Source organism: Mytilus trossulus, chromosome 6, assembly GCF_036588685.1.
Source record: "Mytilus trossulus isolate FHL-02 chromosome 6, PNRI_Mtr1.1.1.hap1, whole genome shotgun sequence".
Lineage (NCBI taxonomy): Eukaryota > Metazoa > Mollusca > Bivalvia > Mytilida > Mytilidae > Mytilus > Mytilus trossulus.
Genome location: NC_086378.1, coordinates 23,208,049 through 23,224,597, shown reverse-complemented (window position 1 = coordinate 23,224,597; position 16,549 = coordinate 23,208,049). Strand labels below are relative to the sequence as shown.

General features: G+C 32.1%; 1 protein-coding gene across 1 annotated transcript; it reads left to right on the top strand.

The window, feature by feature from the left end:
• Window positions 1–220: 220 nt before the first annotated feature.
• Window positions 221–16,549, top strand: LOC134722427 (monocarboxylate transporter 12-like). Its single transcript, XM_063586048.1, has 8 exons — window positions 221–406; window positions 7,206–7,395; window positions 8,596–8,678; window positions 9,703–9,868; window positions 11,559–12,482; window positions 13,625–13,804; window positions 15,242–15,367; window positions 16,327–16,549. Exons 1-8 carry the CDS (start codon window positions 221–223, stop codon window positions 16,470–16,472), a joined length of 2,001 nt encoding a protein of 666 aa, XP_063442118.1. The 3' UTR covers window positions 16,473–16,549.

The window sequence follows — 16,549 nt, the reverse complement described above, 5'->3', positions numbered from 1 at the left end:
AACGTAGATTTTTACTATAAACTTAACGATTCATCGCTAATTGAGTATCAAAATATATTTTGTGCTATGGAAGAATCAACTAGTAATGAAAATACAACACTGATACAACAGTGCAATGTTACAGGTCGTTGGAATTTTAGTGACGAGCTCTTACAAAAAAAAGTGTACAGAGCTTCCTCAAATTGACTATCACTACCCCTATAAGAATATATTCTGCAAAATGTGTAACGAAGAACGTATCGAGTATGTAAATAACTATAGGGGCATATTTGTTTGTATTCGTGGTGAACAAGATTATGAAGATATTTCCTTTCGAAGTTTGTTCTCATTTTTATCTTACGAAGAACAAGCAGACAACTTAGGAGACGAAACCTGTAAAATTAGCCAAGTGTATGATTATATAAAGGTAAACATCATTGACCATAAAATCTGCATCAATTTATAAGAAGTCGTTTAATGTTATTACTGCATTGAAAGCTCTTCCATGTGTTCGTTCATGCGTGCACTAGTGTATTTGAAATCTTTAATATTGAATGAGTGTACAAGTTCATTACTCTGACATACCGACCAATGTAGTAGATAAATAAACTCACGCGCGTTTCGTCTAGAAAATTCTACTCATCAGTGACGCTCGAATTCAAAAAGTAAAAAAGGTCAAATAAAGTATGAAGTTGAAGAGCATTAAGAACCAAAATTACAGCTAAGAAAATCTATTCCTGAGGTAGAAAAAAATAACTTATCTTGTTTCCGATTATCATGCAACATTTGTAGTTGCATCAGACATCTCCCCAAACAAAAGTGTGTTTTGTATGGAGACAATATTATTTGTAATGTTTAACAGAAGAACTGGGAACAACCAACAAAACTTAGAATCCCACATCTTCCACACGTCACACAATAAAGAGAAAATGTTCTCAAATTACTCAACGACCTTCGAATTTTTTGGTATGAAACCTTAAAAGAAAATCAATCACAAACTTATTTTTGTTTTCGATAATCCCATGAGAACTTATTGTTAATCCTATTTGGGTCGACTTGTTTATATTATCATAAAAAGCAGAATTCACACAGAACCTTCCAAAACAGTAAAGAAAGAGATAATTTGTCTTATATTTCTGCTGGTGTTATTGTCATTATTTCGTACATAAGATATTTATTCAAGATGCATTTAAAAATATCAACTTTCAAATATCTAGGAACATTTGGTCATATTTTGGTTCAGTTGATATTTTTTTTGGTTTAGTGTTTTCGAATAACAAAAAATGACAAAGGATAAATTTAGCTGGGACAATATCTGTGTTTATATCTATTATATTGGTTATTGCAAATTTTGTATTACATATATATACACACACAGCTACTTTGCATATGTACTATTTTTGTACTGTTTATGTACTGAAAATCTGTAAGACTGGAAATTTACTTTTAATATTTAGTACAATTTCTCTACTTTAAAATTATTGTAATATTTAGGTACTTGTATTTTGCAGTACTTGATTTGTACTTAAAGTATTGGTACCAAAAAAATATACCAAAAATTATCACAGTATTCCATGTTTGAACATTTTAACTTTAAGAGCATTGAAATAGACATACTTTCAAAATGCTGAAAATGTAACCGTGCAACCAAAAATCTGTAGTACTTGAATTTCAAGTACAAATCAAGTTCTGTAAAATATAGGTACCTAAATTCTTAAGTAACAAAAAAGTACTGAATATTAAAAGTAGAGTTCCAGTACTACATATTTTTGGTACAGAAATAGTACTTATACAAAAGTAGCTGTGTATATATATATAAGAAATACTTTGAAACATTGACGCTTGTGTATTAAGTTTAGGGTATTGTGTTGGTATTGTTTGTCACATATTAACAAATGTTCTTTTTCTGCATATTTTACAAATGCTTTTAAATTTTCTGAACAAAAATTGCCCTTTAGTAAGTATTTCCATATATATGAAAATTCGGGAATTCCGCTGTCAATATTATGAGCTATAACATGCAGATTTATTATCATTACTTGGACACTTTAATAACTTAACAACGGAGACCAACTTCGGTCTTTAAATATGTTTTATTAAAGTAGACATATATAATTAACATGAATAAGAAGATGATAGCAGTGCAAATGATACAACCACTAGTATCAACCAATACAAAATGACGTTGCTAATAGGAACTATATGTGGCCGTTCAACCTTTAACAACGAACAACACTATTACAATATAATAACTAGTATAAATGGACCCGACATTAAAAATGACAAATAAGTCAGTCGAGAAACCCAACCAACGTTAAGACTGGTCAAGTATAACTATTTTTGACGTCTTTTTATTATATTTAGGTGTTACGGATAGAAAAATTAATCACCGCCTTTATTAATTATATTTAGTTTTGTACGATTAATTACGTTTGAAGTTGGATTCATAACAAACTGGACATATATATATTACAGTTAATTGCTATTAATAAGTATTGCAATATGCATTTTGTTTCAATGAATTATCAGTATTTAGTTCTAATATAATCTTAAAGCAATCCTAATTCTATAAACTTTTTGAATTATAGTTTTTCATGTGTGACGTCATGCTGTTTCTAAATTTCATAAATTCAAATGTGGCATAACGTTTGACTTTCGCCATCGTATGTGACGTCATTTTTTTTAATTGCGTTGACGCCTGGACTCATTCGGGTGTTTCTATGCTGTATTGAACTTGGCATCATGTATTTGGGTTTAGTTTTCTGTAATAAGTTAATACTTCAGTTTCATTATGAATATATCTTTCACATTCATTTGTTAAAATTTACTGTTTGCAATAGCATGTATCGTTCTATATAATAGTGTTCTTATCCCGGGCATAAAAATAATGCCGTATTTGGCAAAACATTTTCAAATTTTGATCTTCAGTGCTGTACAACTTTGTACTTTTTTCACTTTCGATCTTTTATATCTTGGCGGTATGTATTCGGGTTTAGTTTTCTGTAATTAGTTTATACTTCAGTTTCATTATGTATATCTCTTTCATATTCATTTGATAATATTTACTGTTTGCAATAGCATGAATTGTTCTATATAATAAGAATGTTCTTATCCCGGGCATACAAACAATGCCGTATTTGGCAAAACCTTTTCAACTTTTGGTCTTAAGTTCTGTAAAACTTTGTACTTTTTTCACTTTCGATCTTTTATATCTGGGCGTCACTTGTGAGTCTTGTGTGGACAAGACGCGTTTTTGGCGTATTGAATTTTAAACCTGATGCTTTTTGTTATCTATTAATCATGCTTTTCTTTGTCTAACATGTTCTCCTTTTTATTTGTATTGTAGTCCTGTAATATTATGTTGTCATTTCAATGTTATATTTAACTTTGCCATTAAAGTGCGAGGTTTGGCATGCCATAAAATCAGGTTCAACCCACCACTTTTATTCCCCTTTACAAGTGTCCTGTACCAAGTCAGGAAGATGGCCATTGTTATAATATTGTTCGTTTCTGTGTGTGTTGCATTTTAACGTTGAGTCGTTTGTGTTTTCTCTTATTTTTGAGATAAGACGTGGCACGGTACTTGTCTATCCCAAATTCATGTATTTGGTTTTGATGTTATATTTGTTATTCTCGTGGTGTTTTGTCTGTTGCTTGGTCCGTTTCTGTGTGTGTTGCGTTTCGGTGTTGTGTCGTTGTTCTCCTCTTATATTTAATGCGTTTCCCTCGGTTTTAGTTTGTTACCCCGATTTTGTTTTTTGTCCATGGATTTATGAGTTTTGAACAGCGGTACACTACTGTTGCCTTTATTTTCATCCTTCTTCATATCATTATAACTTTTGAAATCATTTTGTCGACAAGTAAATGAGGGTTTCAGAAAGCAGAGCTCGTAGTTTTGTTAGTTTAAGATGATGTCCCGTTGGTATTCAAAATGACCGCCTAACCTTAGTATTTTACTGACAAAAGAAATTATTTATGCAAATTGAATTCCTTTTATTCGACTATAACAAGTACGCCTCATGACAGGTAAATTAAAACTTAGATGCAACAATAACAGTGCACAACTAGAACATTACATTTTGATCTGGATTATTTGAAACTATTTTTTGCTGTTCTGAGGCAAAGCAAGTTAATTTTCTTTATCAACGATTCCTTCAAAACCAACTAACATTTACGAATGTAGGAGTTCAACTTTCTGTATTTCTTATTATCGACATAATGCTACAAAAATCGTTCGCACAGAATTCGTTAGTGACTGACGATATTGAAAGTATTTAAATACTTTACTTGCGTAGTTTTATAATTAACCTTAATATCAGTTTCCGACGATAGAAAGATGATGGACCAGTTCAATTTACCCTGTAATATTCATTATCGGAAAAATTTTCAATCCTACAAGAAGTTAAATGTTATAAAGTTTATATAATATTGGTACTTACACTTCCCTTTTTCTTATCTATTCCCTTTAACTGCTTTAAATTTGTGTTTGTTTTTGTATTGTTGATCGAAACTTTTAAAAACTAAATTCAAAATTAACATGTTGTACTAGTATGCTAAAACAACACAAAAACATACTGCTTAGCTTGGAGCTTCAAAATCTCACTTGTTTCGAGGTCTTGATTGAAATATTTTGTCATAGGATTTACGCTTTAAAAAGCGTACCAGTTTTTACGATTTGCATGACTGTTAATTCTCTTGTCAATGTATCTCTGACATAATTATCAACCGAAACATTTGGAGATTGATTTAATTTCAACAACGCTTTCATACAAACTTTCATTACGTTCGTTTAACTAATATGTATTAACTTTCATCTAAACTATGACATAATGATTAAACCATAATAAATTAAAGTTGGAACACTTAATTGAACCATTTTAATTACTTAACCACTCAATGTTCAAATATCATGCTTACATATGTACGTGCTTTATTTTTCGCCAACTATAGTTTAAGTATATCAAGTTTGACGTAAAACATCAATCAACAATCTGTTTTACTCTTTGTATGCTTATTATCAAACTCCCCGGCAGTTCCGGTTCCGATCCGCATACGGGCTTGAATACTACTCTACACTAATGATTGAGCAAGGGAAAAAAGGTCCGGAACGGAAACGATCACTGTCCGGAGTTCGGCTTATTTATAGGGAAAACGGTACTATTTATTCTGCCATAGGCGACAATACTAACATTTTCTAAATTTACCAGTTTTTATAATAAAAACCTGGATAAAACAGTTATGTGTGGTGTTAGAACTTTATTACTGTATTCTAAAAATTGAAGCCAAATAGTATCATGACCAATTTCCAACGGAGCTGGTTTATGTTATACATGCCCACCGTCATTTTGCACCAAATTTATGAAATTTTGGAAGACTTTTCGAATAATTCTCTAGAAAATATTTCAATAGGTTTTAAAATTTATGTTGTAAATTTGCACACTGCAGTTAGATAAATGAATAAAAAAAATATATTGTACCCTTACATCCAATCACAGCGCTCCTAATTTGACTTCCTTCACCTGTCTTGGGTTCACAAAAGGCCAACCTAATGCTGGGAAAAGTAAATACTACCGCTTTCCCATTAGAGATCAACTGGACCAAATCGTGACACGATTCCGGTACTAAATGCTTCATGATATAGCATTATTCCTATCCGTGTCAAATGTCAATAAAATAATAGTAATTTGTTAGGCTTTGGGTTCATTCATAAAAGTTATCTCATTTTAATTTAAATCTGAAATGATCTGATAATAATAGGCTCATTATCAGAGACTAAAGGCAATCATTCAAGAAAACTACATAAACAAATCATGATCAACTGAACAAAATCATGACAAAATGTCTAACATTGTTCTAAACGTCCCTAGATATGACAACGTTCTTATCCGTGTGCAATGTAAATAGTACAATGATATTTTTTAAGGCAACGGCTTCTCATTCGAAAACAGTGATTTTCAATTAATTAGAATCTGAACTGATACATTACTTAAAATGGATATGATGTAAACGTTAGGTTGCAATCACATGACACAACAAGGCAATAAGGGTTATAACCATAAGTTTATTGCTTTAAGCATTTTAGTATTTCTTTATTCAAATTAGTAATATTAACGACATTAGCTTGAATAAAACTTACAAAAGAAACGGTAAATTGAAAATTGACTTTGGAATTTCCTATAAGAATGAAAAAAAATAGTCATAATTAAAATGTCAATTGTTCTTGAACAATTGAGAGGTCTTTCCTTTTATAACGTAAAATACATGTTCCAATACACGTAAAATACATTGAAAAGCTTTAAAACACACTCAAAAACCTTTAAATAAGGTCAAAAACACATAATTAGCTATATGGGACTTGACCTTGACCTTTGACCTTTTGACTTTTGTCAAGGTCATTAGTCCCCAATGTCAGTGTTGAAAACCCCATGGGTCTAGGACCTTTGTTTATGTAGTAAAAGCTGATTTTGTCTTTTCAGAAACCTAAAACAGGCTTTATGCCCCTTAAGAAAAGTTCAAATCTCTTCGGTCAAAATGTAACAAAGTTGCGTCGTAATGACTCAAACATTTTCCACTATTTAAAACTTCTGTAAGTATAATGGTTTCTGAGTTGTTCTGATAACAAGGTGTTAGGTCAAAGGTCAAGGTCAACATACACATTTGACCTTGAAGTATTTTTCAAAGTCACATGAATTTATGATGGATGGTGAAGATCCTAGGTGTCTACGACTTACGGTTTCTGAGTTTGGTGGCCAACCGACACCGGTTAATTTTAATAGGGGCATAACCCTACCAATGAGTCGTTCAATCTTTTCGATCCAAATGTAACAAAGAACCGGGGTCTGGTCCTGAACAAATTTCACCCTTCGTTTTTTTTCTACCTATTACGGTTACGGTGTTGGAATGACAACAAGGTTTTTGGGTTTCGGAGGGATTACTCCGAACCGACAAAATATTTCGACTAACAGGGTGAGTTCCGGATAGGTATTCATGACACCGATACAAAGTGTGTACATGAAAGCGACACATCTTACGGTTACGGCTAACTTCGTCAAAGTTTGGCGGAAAAAGAATAATAATAAACAGAAGAAATACAGTAAGGTCTTTCCCTTTTGATAAAGGAAAGGCCTTAATAAATCCATATATTAATTGTCATCATAAAACAATATAATAGTTTTCACTTTAAACTATCTTTATTTAACTGATTTACAGATACACTTCTTTTGTAGGAAAAATGTCGTGATATTGTGTGTTACCCTGGACGTGTACTGATTAATGAGACGTGTGTACCACTTCTGTCATACACTTCTAATCTTGCTTATACACTTATATTTGGAGTTGATGTTCAATCTGAGGTTCCGATACCATACCAACGATACTTACTACAAAAGATAGAAGAAGAAATTATGGTTCAGCTAGGCAAGCAGTTGAATACAAAAATGTTTCCCTTTTTAGAAATAATGATCATGAAAGCGAATGACACTTGTTTATCAGATGAGAATTTGTTTGGGCCCTATTTACATGTATCTGTATTTTTGAAATTATTCGTTAACGTCGTTGTTAACAGAGACGACATTGAAACAAAACTTCTAGAGTTCAATAAACGGGAGTTTGTATTTCAGTATAATGTTGGGGGTTACTCTTGGACTATAAAATGCAAAGTTACATATGCCAATGGTTCACTTTATCTTCCGATTGATATGCATATTAAAAGGTTTGATAGTACAAACTGTTATCGGAAGACGACAAGCATGATACCCGAATCTCACAAATATGTTCACTCAAACATCAGTTTTGTTATTTGATTTTATGTGATTATGGACTTTCCGAATTCATTTTGCTCTAAGTTCAGTACTTTGTGATTTTACTTTTCACAGTAAAAAGCCAACCCTCTCACGTGTTCTGTTTATAATATATGCAGTTGATAGTATAATTGGATTCAGTCATGGGATACTTTTAGAATATAGATAATATCTAAATAATGTTACCAAGTGCAGCGTGTTCTATAATGAATTATGTAATATGTTCCGGGCACTAAGGTATATATTTAATAATTATAAAAGCCTTATATGGACAGCTGTACTTGGCATGTTGTCACCTTAACCTGGTATAGTTTTTGGACACATTTTTTAAGTTCATGGTGGGAAAATCAGTGCTTTAAATATAAGAAGATCGTAAATACAAAGCTACAATTGAAAGGTTTAATCTAATTTATGAGTGCATTGTGTGTGTGATATCTCCGGATGATTTTAATGTATCTGTGATACTGAAGAATTTATAACCTATTTTGCAATCACAAATATAACAGTTTGTAACATCTATATAACAGATAAGTTATATAATTCAATTGACACAAAAGTATTTGAAAAATACATATATTGAAAACGGGTGTTTAAAAATAATCATAATGTATATATGTGATAGGTGGGCTGATACGATTGTCAATTATTACAAATTAAGCATAGTCATATAAACTAATGTCGTTTTTTTAAACCAAGTCTGTTTTTATCTTTTATTTTTATTAGATTTTCTTCTTACACTCGACCGAGAATGTGAAGTAGATTTCCTGACCAAAAGAGTCTACAAATCAATATTCGTAGTTTGTGCAAAAAATTATAGAAGAAAAAGAAAAGAAATATAACGAGGACTTAGATGATGAGGATCTAATCCCGACACCCCCAGACGGCGGGTGGGGATGGATGGTAACATTTGCATCGCTTGTTTGTAACTTTATTGTTGATGGAATTGGTTACACCTTTGGTGTTCTACTGCCAATATTATTGTATATGTATTAAAAAACGTTGATCAAAAGAAGAAAAAATCAAATCAAAAGAAGTTTTTTTCAATAAAAATGAAAATGTGGTATGATTACCAATTAGACAGCTATGTCAGATACCAAATGACTAAGAGGTTAACAACGTATATGTCATCGAACGTCCTTTAACAATGAGCAAAACTTAAACCACATAGTAAGCTATAAAAGGTCCCGAAATGACCAAATAAAACAATTCAAACGAGTAAACTAACGACCTGATAAATGTTGAATGTAATAAACGAAAGGAACAAAATGTCAGTGTAAATAAACACGTATTTCTTTTCAAGTGTTCGAAATACGATTTTGTTTCGACTGATTAGTTTAAATTTAGCATCTTTATTTTTACGCATACTAAATGACAATGCACTCTGATTTAACATCCTTGACCTGTGCAGGTAGGTCTTTATTTAATGTTTGATAAAAAGTTACTATACTAGGACACATACTTTTGCAAGGAGTCACGTACTAATCTGTATGGTTCACAGACCTTTAAAATGCGTACTAAGTACGAACGCCTACAGAAATAAACGATGAGGAAATGTTAATATCATAAAAATAGATAGTCATGAGCATGGAAGTACTATATTGACTTACATAGTACTTCCATGTCACGAGAAAATATAAACTACTAGTACTTGAATTAATTAATATTAAAGGTTTTCTAATCTTATTTGCAAATTTCACTCATATCAGTCAAGCAAAAAAGACATAGTACGACAAAGTTTGACACATTAGGTCCAGTATAGTTAAGATAACGTTATTTTTGATAGATATAGACTTCATTTTCGCAACTCTCAATTAAAAGAAGAAATCGAATTCTTTAAGGGCAATGCTATATATAGTACTTTATTTTTTAAGCAACAATTTGTTTTGCTCATTATTTTTGCTAAAACGGAATATCATACAAATAGAGTATATTGTTATTTTTTGTAGGTCCCATAGCCAGTGGTCTTGTGAATAAATTTGGTTGTCGTCCAGTCACAATAGCAGGAAGTATAATAGCCTCGGTTGGATTTTTATTAGGATCCTTCGCTCCTAACCTTAACATACTTATATTGACATATGGAGTTCTTGGAGGTAACATTCTACGGTCCACAGTCCACAGTCCAAACGAAACAAAAACTCACGTCGGATGTAAAAAAAAAACACTTTCTACATTTTTGTTCGTCTAATATTTGCTTTAATATTCATGTACATATATTTAAATGCATGTAGTCTTTTAAACGTACCAAATCTGCACGGTATAAGAAGTTCCTGCCATATCTAAAAAGAAAGAAAAAACAAAGAAAAAATCATCAACCTAATAATTTGTTCCCGAATATGACAATACGACAATACGTTGCTGAACTTTTGATGATAGGCATACTTTTACAACACTACAACAATCAGTATTCATTTTTTTTAACTCGCACGTTTTGTCGTTGTCGAATCTGAACTGTATTTAAAACTCGTTTAAAAATTTTGACTAAAGTCAAAGCCCTTCAACAAAAGACAAAAATGGGAACACAAATAAAAAGCAAATTACATTGCAAACGAAAAATAAATGAACAACATAAACTTGAAATTCAAAGTAAAAACAATGAAGTAGTTAATTTTATATACAAAAATGGTGATTACATTTATATTGAAAATCCTCTTTCATTGGATTTGAAAAAAAACCCAGTGGATAACATGGATAAGTATGGGTCTCACATTCACAGTTGATCCAAATAGTTAACGCGTTTTGAAGGGGGCTCGCGGGTCTAAATATTTTTTTTAATTTAATATAGGATTTCACTTTATTTTTCTATAAATTAATTTATCTTAAACTTAAAAGAAAATTGAAATAAAAAGATGGGGTCATCGTTCATTTACGCTCACAATCTGCCTTCGAAAGAAACATTCATTTTCGTAAATATCCTTTTTTTCTGTTGAACTAATAGGAGAAATAGCGGTAATATCGAAATAAAAAAAAGAACTAAATAACAGAAATCGCTAAAATTTTATAGTTATTTAGTTTATGTACAGTTTATTCGAAAACAATAATAAAAAATATAGGTCACCGATGAGTTAAAAAGATATTTCAATTTAAGTGCCAAAAAATGGCATTTTTGCAACCAAAGGGAGGTAATTTGGAGCTTTTTCAATGATACATGTATCTGCATTTTAAAAGTCACATGGAGCTAATGCAAATCGATTTTTGGAAAGATTTTCGTACCATATGATTAAGTAACAACTACTAAAGGTTATAGATAAAATTTGTAATGAAAAATAAGTTTATTTTTTTCTGAAAATCTTATACCCGCGAGCCTCCTTAAACACAATACAAACAGTTGTTAATTTCTGTGTCATTTTGGTCTCTTGTGGAGAGTTGTCTCATTGGCAATCATACCCCATCTTCTTTTTCGTATTGTGAACAAGTTTTACAAAGGCAATTTAAATTCAGATATAACGTCGACTGTTTTTTATTTGCTTAAAACTTACAAAAATGCATTCGATTTTTATATTTACAGACAAAAAAAATCATATAGCATTAAATTTGTCAATATGATGATTATGAAATAAAGTTACATAAATGTATAGCTTTGATTCAGTGAATATACATATTTGAATTTCAGTTAAAGTGCATTGATAGTCACACTCGTTTCAAAATGGTTACTGGTTTCAAACGAAATGAACGGGGCAAACACTTTAAAAATTGTGTTAAAAGAAAACCATTTGAAAACAAATGTAGATACATGTATACTTAAAATTGTAATTATGTGCACGTATTATTTATGTTTTACAGGTCTTGGTTTTGGTTTGATCTACTTGCCATCTATTTTAACAGTCGGTTTTTATTTCGAGAAGAGACGAGCACTTGCTACGGGAATCGCGATGTGTGGTTCCGGAATCGGGACATTCGTATTTTCACCGTTAAATGACTATTTGTTGGGACTGTATGGTTGGAGAAACTTACTTTTTATCCAATCTGGAATAATTTTAAACGGTGTTGTGTGTGGAATGTTAATGCGGCCACTGAAAGTAAAACCCAGAAAGCAAAGTAAGAACAACACACTAAATAAACATTCAAAACAAATGTCTGAGGAAAATCGTCAAAGGACAGAATCGGATCCAGATGTTTATGAAAGAAAAATAATGACAGATTTGCTAAGCAAAGACCCGTCTATAAGGAAAATTACCAACGGCAGAGGGTCTTTACCGGAAGTTCATTTTGTAAGCACTAAAAGTAATGAAAGCATTTCAAATATGAAAGAGACATACCAGCCTTTGATAATAAAAGAAATTATTCCTAGGACAACCCGAAGTAGAGCTGATTCGCAACTCTCAGTGATGCAACACAGAATAGACTTTGCAAGACCAATGTACAAAAAAGATATTTTCTACAGTGGAAGTATAGACAGGATACCACAATTTAGATCTCAGCCTAATGTCCATAGTTATGTAGCCAGTATAACATCTATTCCGGGAATAGACGAACCAGAGAGATCCTCACTTTGGGACAAATGTACCTGCTTGCCCAAAACTGTGACTGATATTCTCAAGGAAATGTTAGACTTTTCATTAATGTTGAAAATCTCGTTTTTCATGTTGTCTATAGGGAACGTTTTTGCTTGTACTGGATATTTCATACCATTTTGCTATATAGTGGACAGGGCTGTACAGATGGGTATTTCCAGTTCTAATGCTGCTTTCCTGCTGTCAATAATGGGTATTCATTACTTTTTCGTATGCTATTAGAAAACCAAGCTTGTCTTAAAGACCAATTTCGCCCAAAATCTGCCAATGATTAAGATTAAAATGATAAGTCCATTTTCCTCACATTCAAAGAAATACTAAGCATAATTGCACATCGAAAAGTCTATATGTGCAAACCTCTGTTTACACAATAATCATGATATTCAAACCACGAAGATCATTCAAATTAAGACTAAAAAACACACAAAACATAGCTTTGGGTATCGCATGATATACACAAGAAGCAGTGTTCGGGTGCATCGACAAGGTGAACGTCTGCTTTTATGTGTGCCTGATCCGCAATACTAATCCACACTTATGCGGGAAAAATAAAAATAAAACTGAAAATGGAGCGCTTAAACTGGTGTTCCCGGTGAACAGTTCTACTGGTTTCATGTTATATCTTATTGACAACAGTTTAATAGGAATGAATATTAACAAAGAACTGATTATAACGTATATATATATATATATATATATATGAAAGAAGATGAGGTATGATTGCCAATGAGACAACTCTAATGACACAGACATACACAACAATAGACCTTACCGTTCGGCTTTCAACAATGAACAAAACCAATACCGCATAGTCATCTATAAAAGGCCTTGGTATGACAAATGTTAAACAATTCAAACGAGAAAACTAAAGGTATAATTTATGTACAAAAAATTAAAGAAAAACAAATATGCAACCAATCAAGAAACAACAACAACTGAATTACAGGCTCCTGACTTGAGACAGGCACACACATACAGAATATGGCGGGGTTAAACACGTAAGCGGGATCCCAACCCTCCAATAACCTTGGACAGTGGTGTAACATTACACTGTAAGAACGAACTATAAAAGTAAGTTGAAAAAGGTTTAACTCAACAGATGGATACAAATTGAAATACATCTAACAAAAACACAGAGTGGACGTGGCCGGGTACTTGTATATCCCAACAACAAAAAGACATTAAGTACTGATCTGGGAGTACTCGCATATATGTTTATTTATATTGCTACATACATGTTTTTTCACCTAAAATATTGAAGTTGATAATAAATTATAGAAATGGATAATGAGATTACTAATTGAGTATCGATTTTCCAATTTATCTTCCATGCAGGAATCACCAACACCATAGGAAGGGTCCTGTGTGGATTTCTCGCTGATCTCAGTTTTGTCAATCCATTAATTCTGAACAATGCAATGCTAGTACTAAGCGCTGTCGTCTTGTTTATGGAGCCACTTTGTACAACCTATGCAATGCTGGTTGGATTTTCTGTCATATATGGTTTATGTATAGGTAAGTTGCATTCGGCAATCCTCGGTAGAATCCGCTACTCTCCTTCTATCTAGTAAGATGAGGGTACGGAATCGGCCGGGTTGAGACGAATGAGGAAAGTTGACATCAATAGCATTTATTTTGATAATGTCGACCGATTAGTGTATGGAAACACGAGGTGTTCAATATAACCGACATATTAAGGACGAACACAAATTTTACAATAAGAAGCTTGCCTATATAACAGTTGTAGAAGTGAATGGGGAATTTTGATGGTCAGTGGAAATTTATCTTTGAATATAGCGTATGCCATTTTATCAACATGAACTGCCAGTAACTGAAAGCAGTCCTCTGTCATGTCTGTCTTTTAGAATTTATTTTGAAAAAACTGTTCCTAACTGTATTTATATATCATATAATTTCTGAGAGAATCTATTTTTCGAATGAGTGTTCCAAAATATTCAATGCTTAATGTAATACAGCTGTTTTCAACAACAATGATGTTTTGTTGTTTCCATTGTTTAAGATTTAAGAATGTCAAGCATACCAAGCATAACAACAATACTAATAATTTATTGTTTACTTTGTTTACAATAAGTACATGTCGGACAAACCGGGCTTAATAATGATAATAATATGTTGTTGCCATCGTTTTGATCGGTAAATGTTAAATCACACGTACAATAAGAGCATATAGTCATTCTAATGAATGTTAATGGTTTTCATTTTAAATTGTTTCACAATTTAAAAAAAATGGATCCATAAGTGGTTTCGAAAATGTTCTACTAGATTTACATTTGGCACGCTGTCGTTATACAATGTTTCCAATAAGTTGCTTACAGATTTTGAAAGAGGAAAATTGAGAAAAAAACATTCCAAGATATACAGATACATAACCATATTTGTATTTGTAAAATAACACATATTGTCAGCTGATTACTGTATTTATCATATTATCTTCTTGTAACATACTTCAACGGTTGACTGAGGTATACATTTTTGGCCAACAGAACTTCTCTGTCCGCCATAAGTTACCTGCTTAAAGACAAATGCGATGACTGATGTTTGGAAAGTCGTTTCGTCAGGTGCTCGTTTCCCGCCCAATATTTTCTTTATAGACCAATAAATTGTGTCGGTATAGTAATGTATGTTTGCAAACGGTAAATGTATGAAAAGAACAGTTCTTGTTACAATTTTTTTCGAAGGTTTCCCGCAGTTTCACCAGAATTCATGGGAAAGGAATTTTAATCGCCGCCATGTTAAAGATTCTTCGTTTGTCATGAAACATACCTTATGTACCCTGCAGTAATTTCGTTGAACGATAACCAAAACACTCTCCCAGCATTGACTGATTTGAATTATCTCCCTTCTTTGATATGTCGTTTTCCTGACTTTGGAATGTCTCTTTGTTTAAAAAAAAATATGTCGACCGAAATAGGTTTATCTTTTTATTTTCAGCTGCATATATTTCCCTGACTTCTCCTATAATATGTGATCTCCTTGGAATTGGTAAACTATCGAATGCTTTTGGTCTACTTATATTAGCCAGAGGTGTGTCAGGCATATACGGTCCTCCTTTAGCAGGTAAGTTTAAAAACACAATATAGTTCGTTTATCATATGGTTAAAATTCACAGGCACTTGTGTCAGATTTGCCTACATACCTTAATATAACACGTGTTATACTAAGGTATATACGGAAAACCAATTCTGAGACTAGTGCCTGTGTTAAAATTCCATCTACAGTGTTTTCAGTTTTGTTTAATTCGATTATATATCTTAACGAACAATTTGCTCCAATAAATAACAATTTTTCCCTAAAATTTGGAATTTCTTAACATCTATATAAAATAGTTGAAATATAAATAGAATCATATTCAAAACAGTGTAGCTACGACCATTGGATGACGAAATAAATTATCCCATCCCATTGACTGGGACAGATTAGGTGAAAGTTTGTCTGTAATGATCACTGCTCACTACATACTTATTGTAGACGTTAAACAGTTAAACCAAAGGTTCTCAACGCTTTAATAAAATATTTCGAAAAACTAATCATGAATAACCTTTATGTTTTCATTTATATTGAATATTGATATAAATCATAACAAAATCCTGATTGGTTTTTCAAATTATTTTATTTAGGTGTTGAGAACCCTTGATGACCCCACAGTAACTGTTGAAGTGTCTTTAAAAACATCGTGAGCTGTGGTCGTTACAGACAAACGTTCACTCAATCTGTCCCATCTAATTTCGGTCGTCAATCTATGGCCACAGCTACACTGTTTTGAATATGATTCTATGCAATACAAAGACATGTTTGATCAGACTATGAAAGTGTTTTACATAATTTAAGACCAGTATACCAAATATTTGTTTTTAGTTTTTAAGGCATTAGTGATCATTACAATGATCTATAATTGCTTATGTTCACGAACTTTGTATTCTGGTGGATTTTTGTCTCAGTGAATTTGATCATACTACATCCCCGTACATGTATAAATTGTTAATTTTTAAAAATCAACATGCAGTCTTGTTTTGCAGGTGCAGTTTTCCAAGCAACCAGTAACTACGATGCTTCATTTTACCTTGGGGGAGGAATGTACTTATTGAGTGCAGTCTGTCACATGGTGTTACATTTTCCATGCATTAAAAAGGACGAACAAAGGAAAGAATTGAACATAGCATGAGCATAGAACAGAGGAAAAGTGATATTCTTTATTTACACAAAGGATAATGAAAGAGATGAAATGAATGTACATAGTGA

Excerpts from the sequence above, each read along its gene's own strand:
- LOC134722427 (XM_063586048.1), top strand. The coding sequence starts at position 221 with ATGTGTAACGAAGAACGTATCGAGTATGTAAATAACTATAGGGGCATA. Across the intron at positions 7,396-8,595 it reads AGAAATTATGGTTCAGCTAG|AAGAAAAAGAAAAGAAATAT; the intron begins GCAAGCAGTTGA and ends AAAAAATTATAG. Across the intron at positions 15,368-16,326 it reads ATACGGTCCTCCTTTAGCAG|GTGCAGTTTTCCAAGCAACC; the intron begins GTAAGTTTAAAA and ends CTTGTTTTGCAG.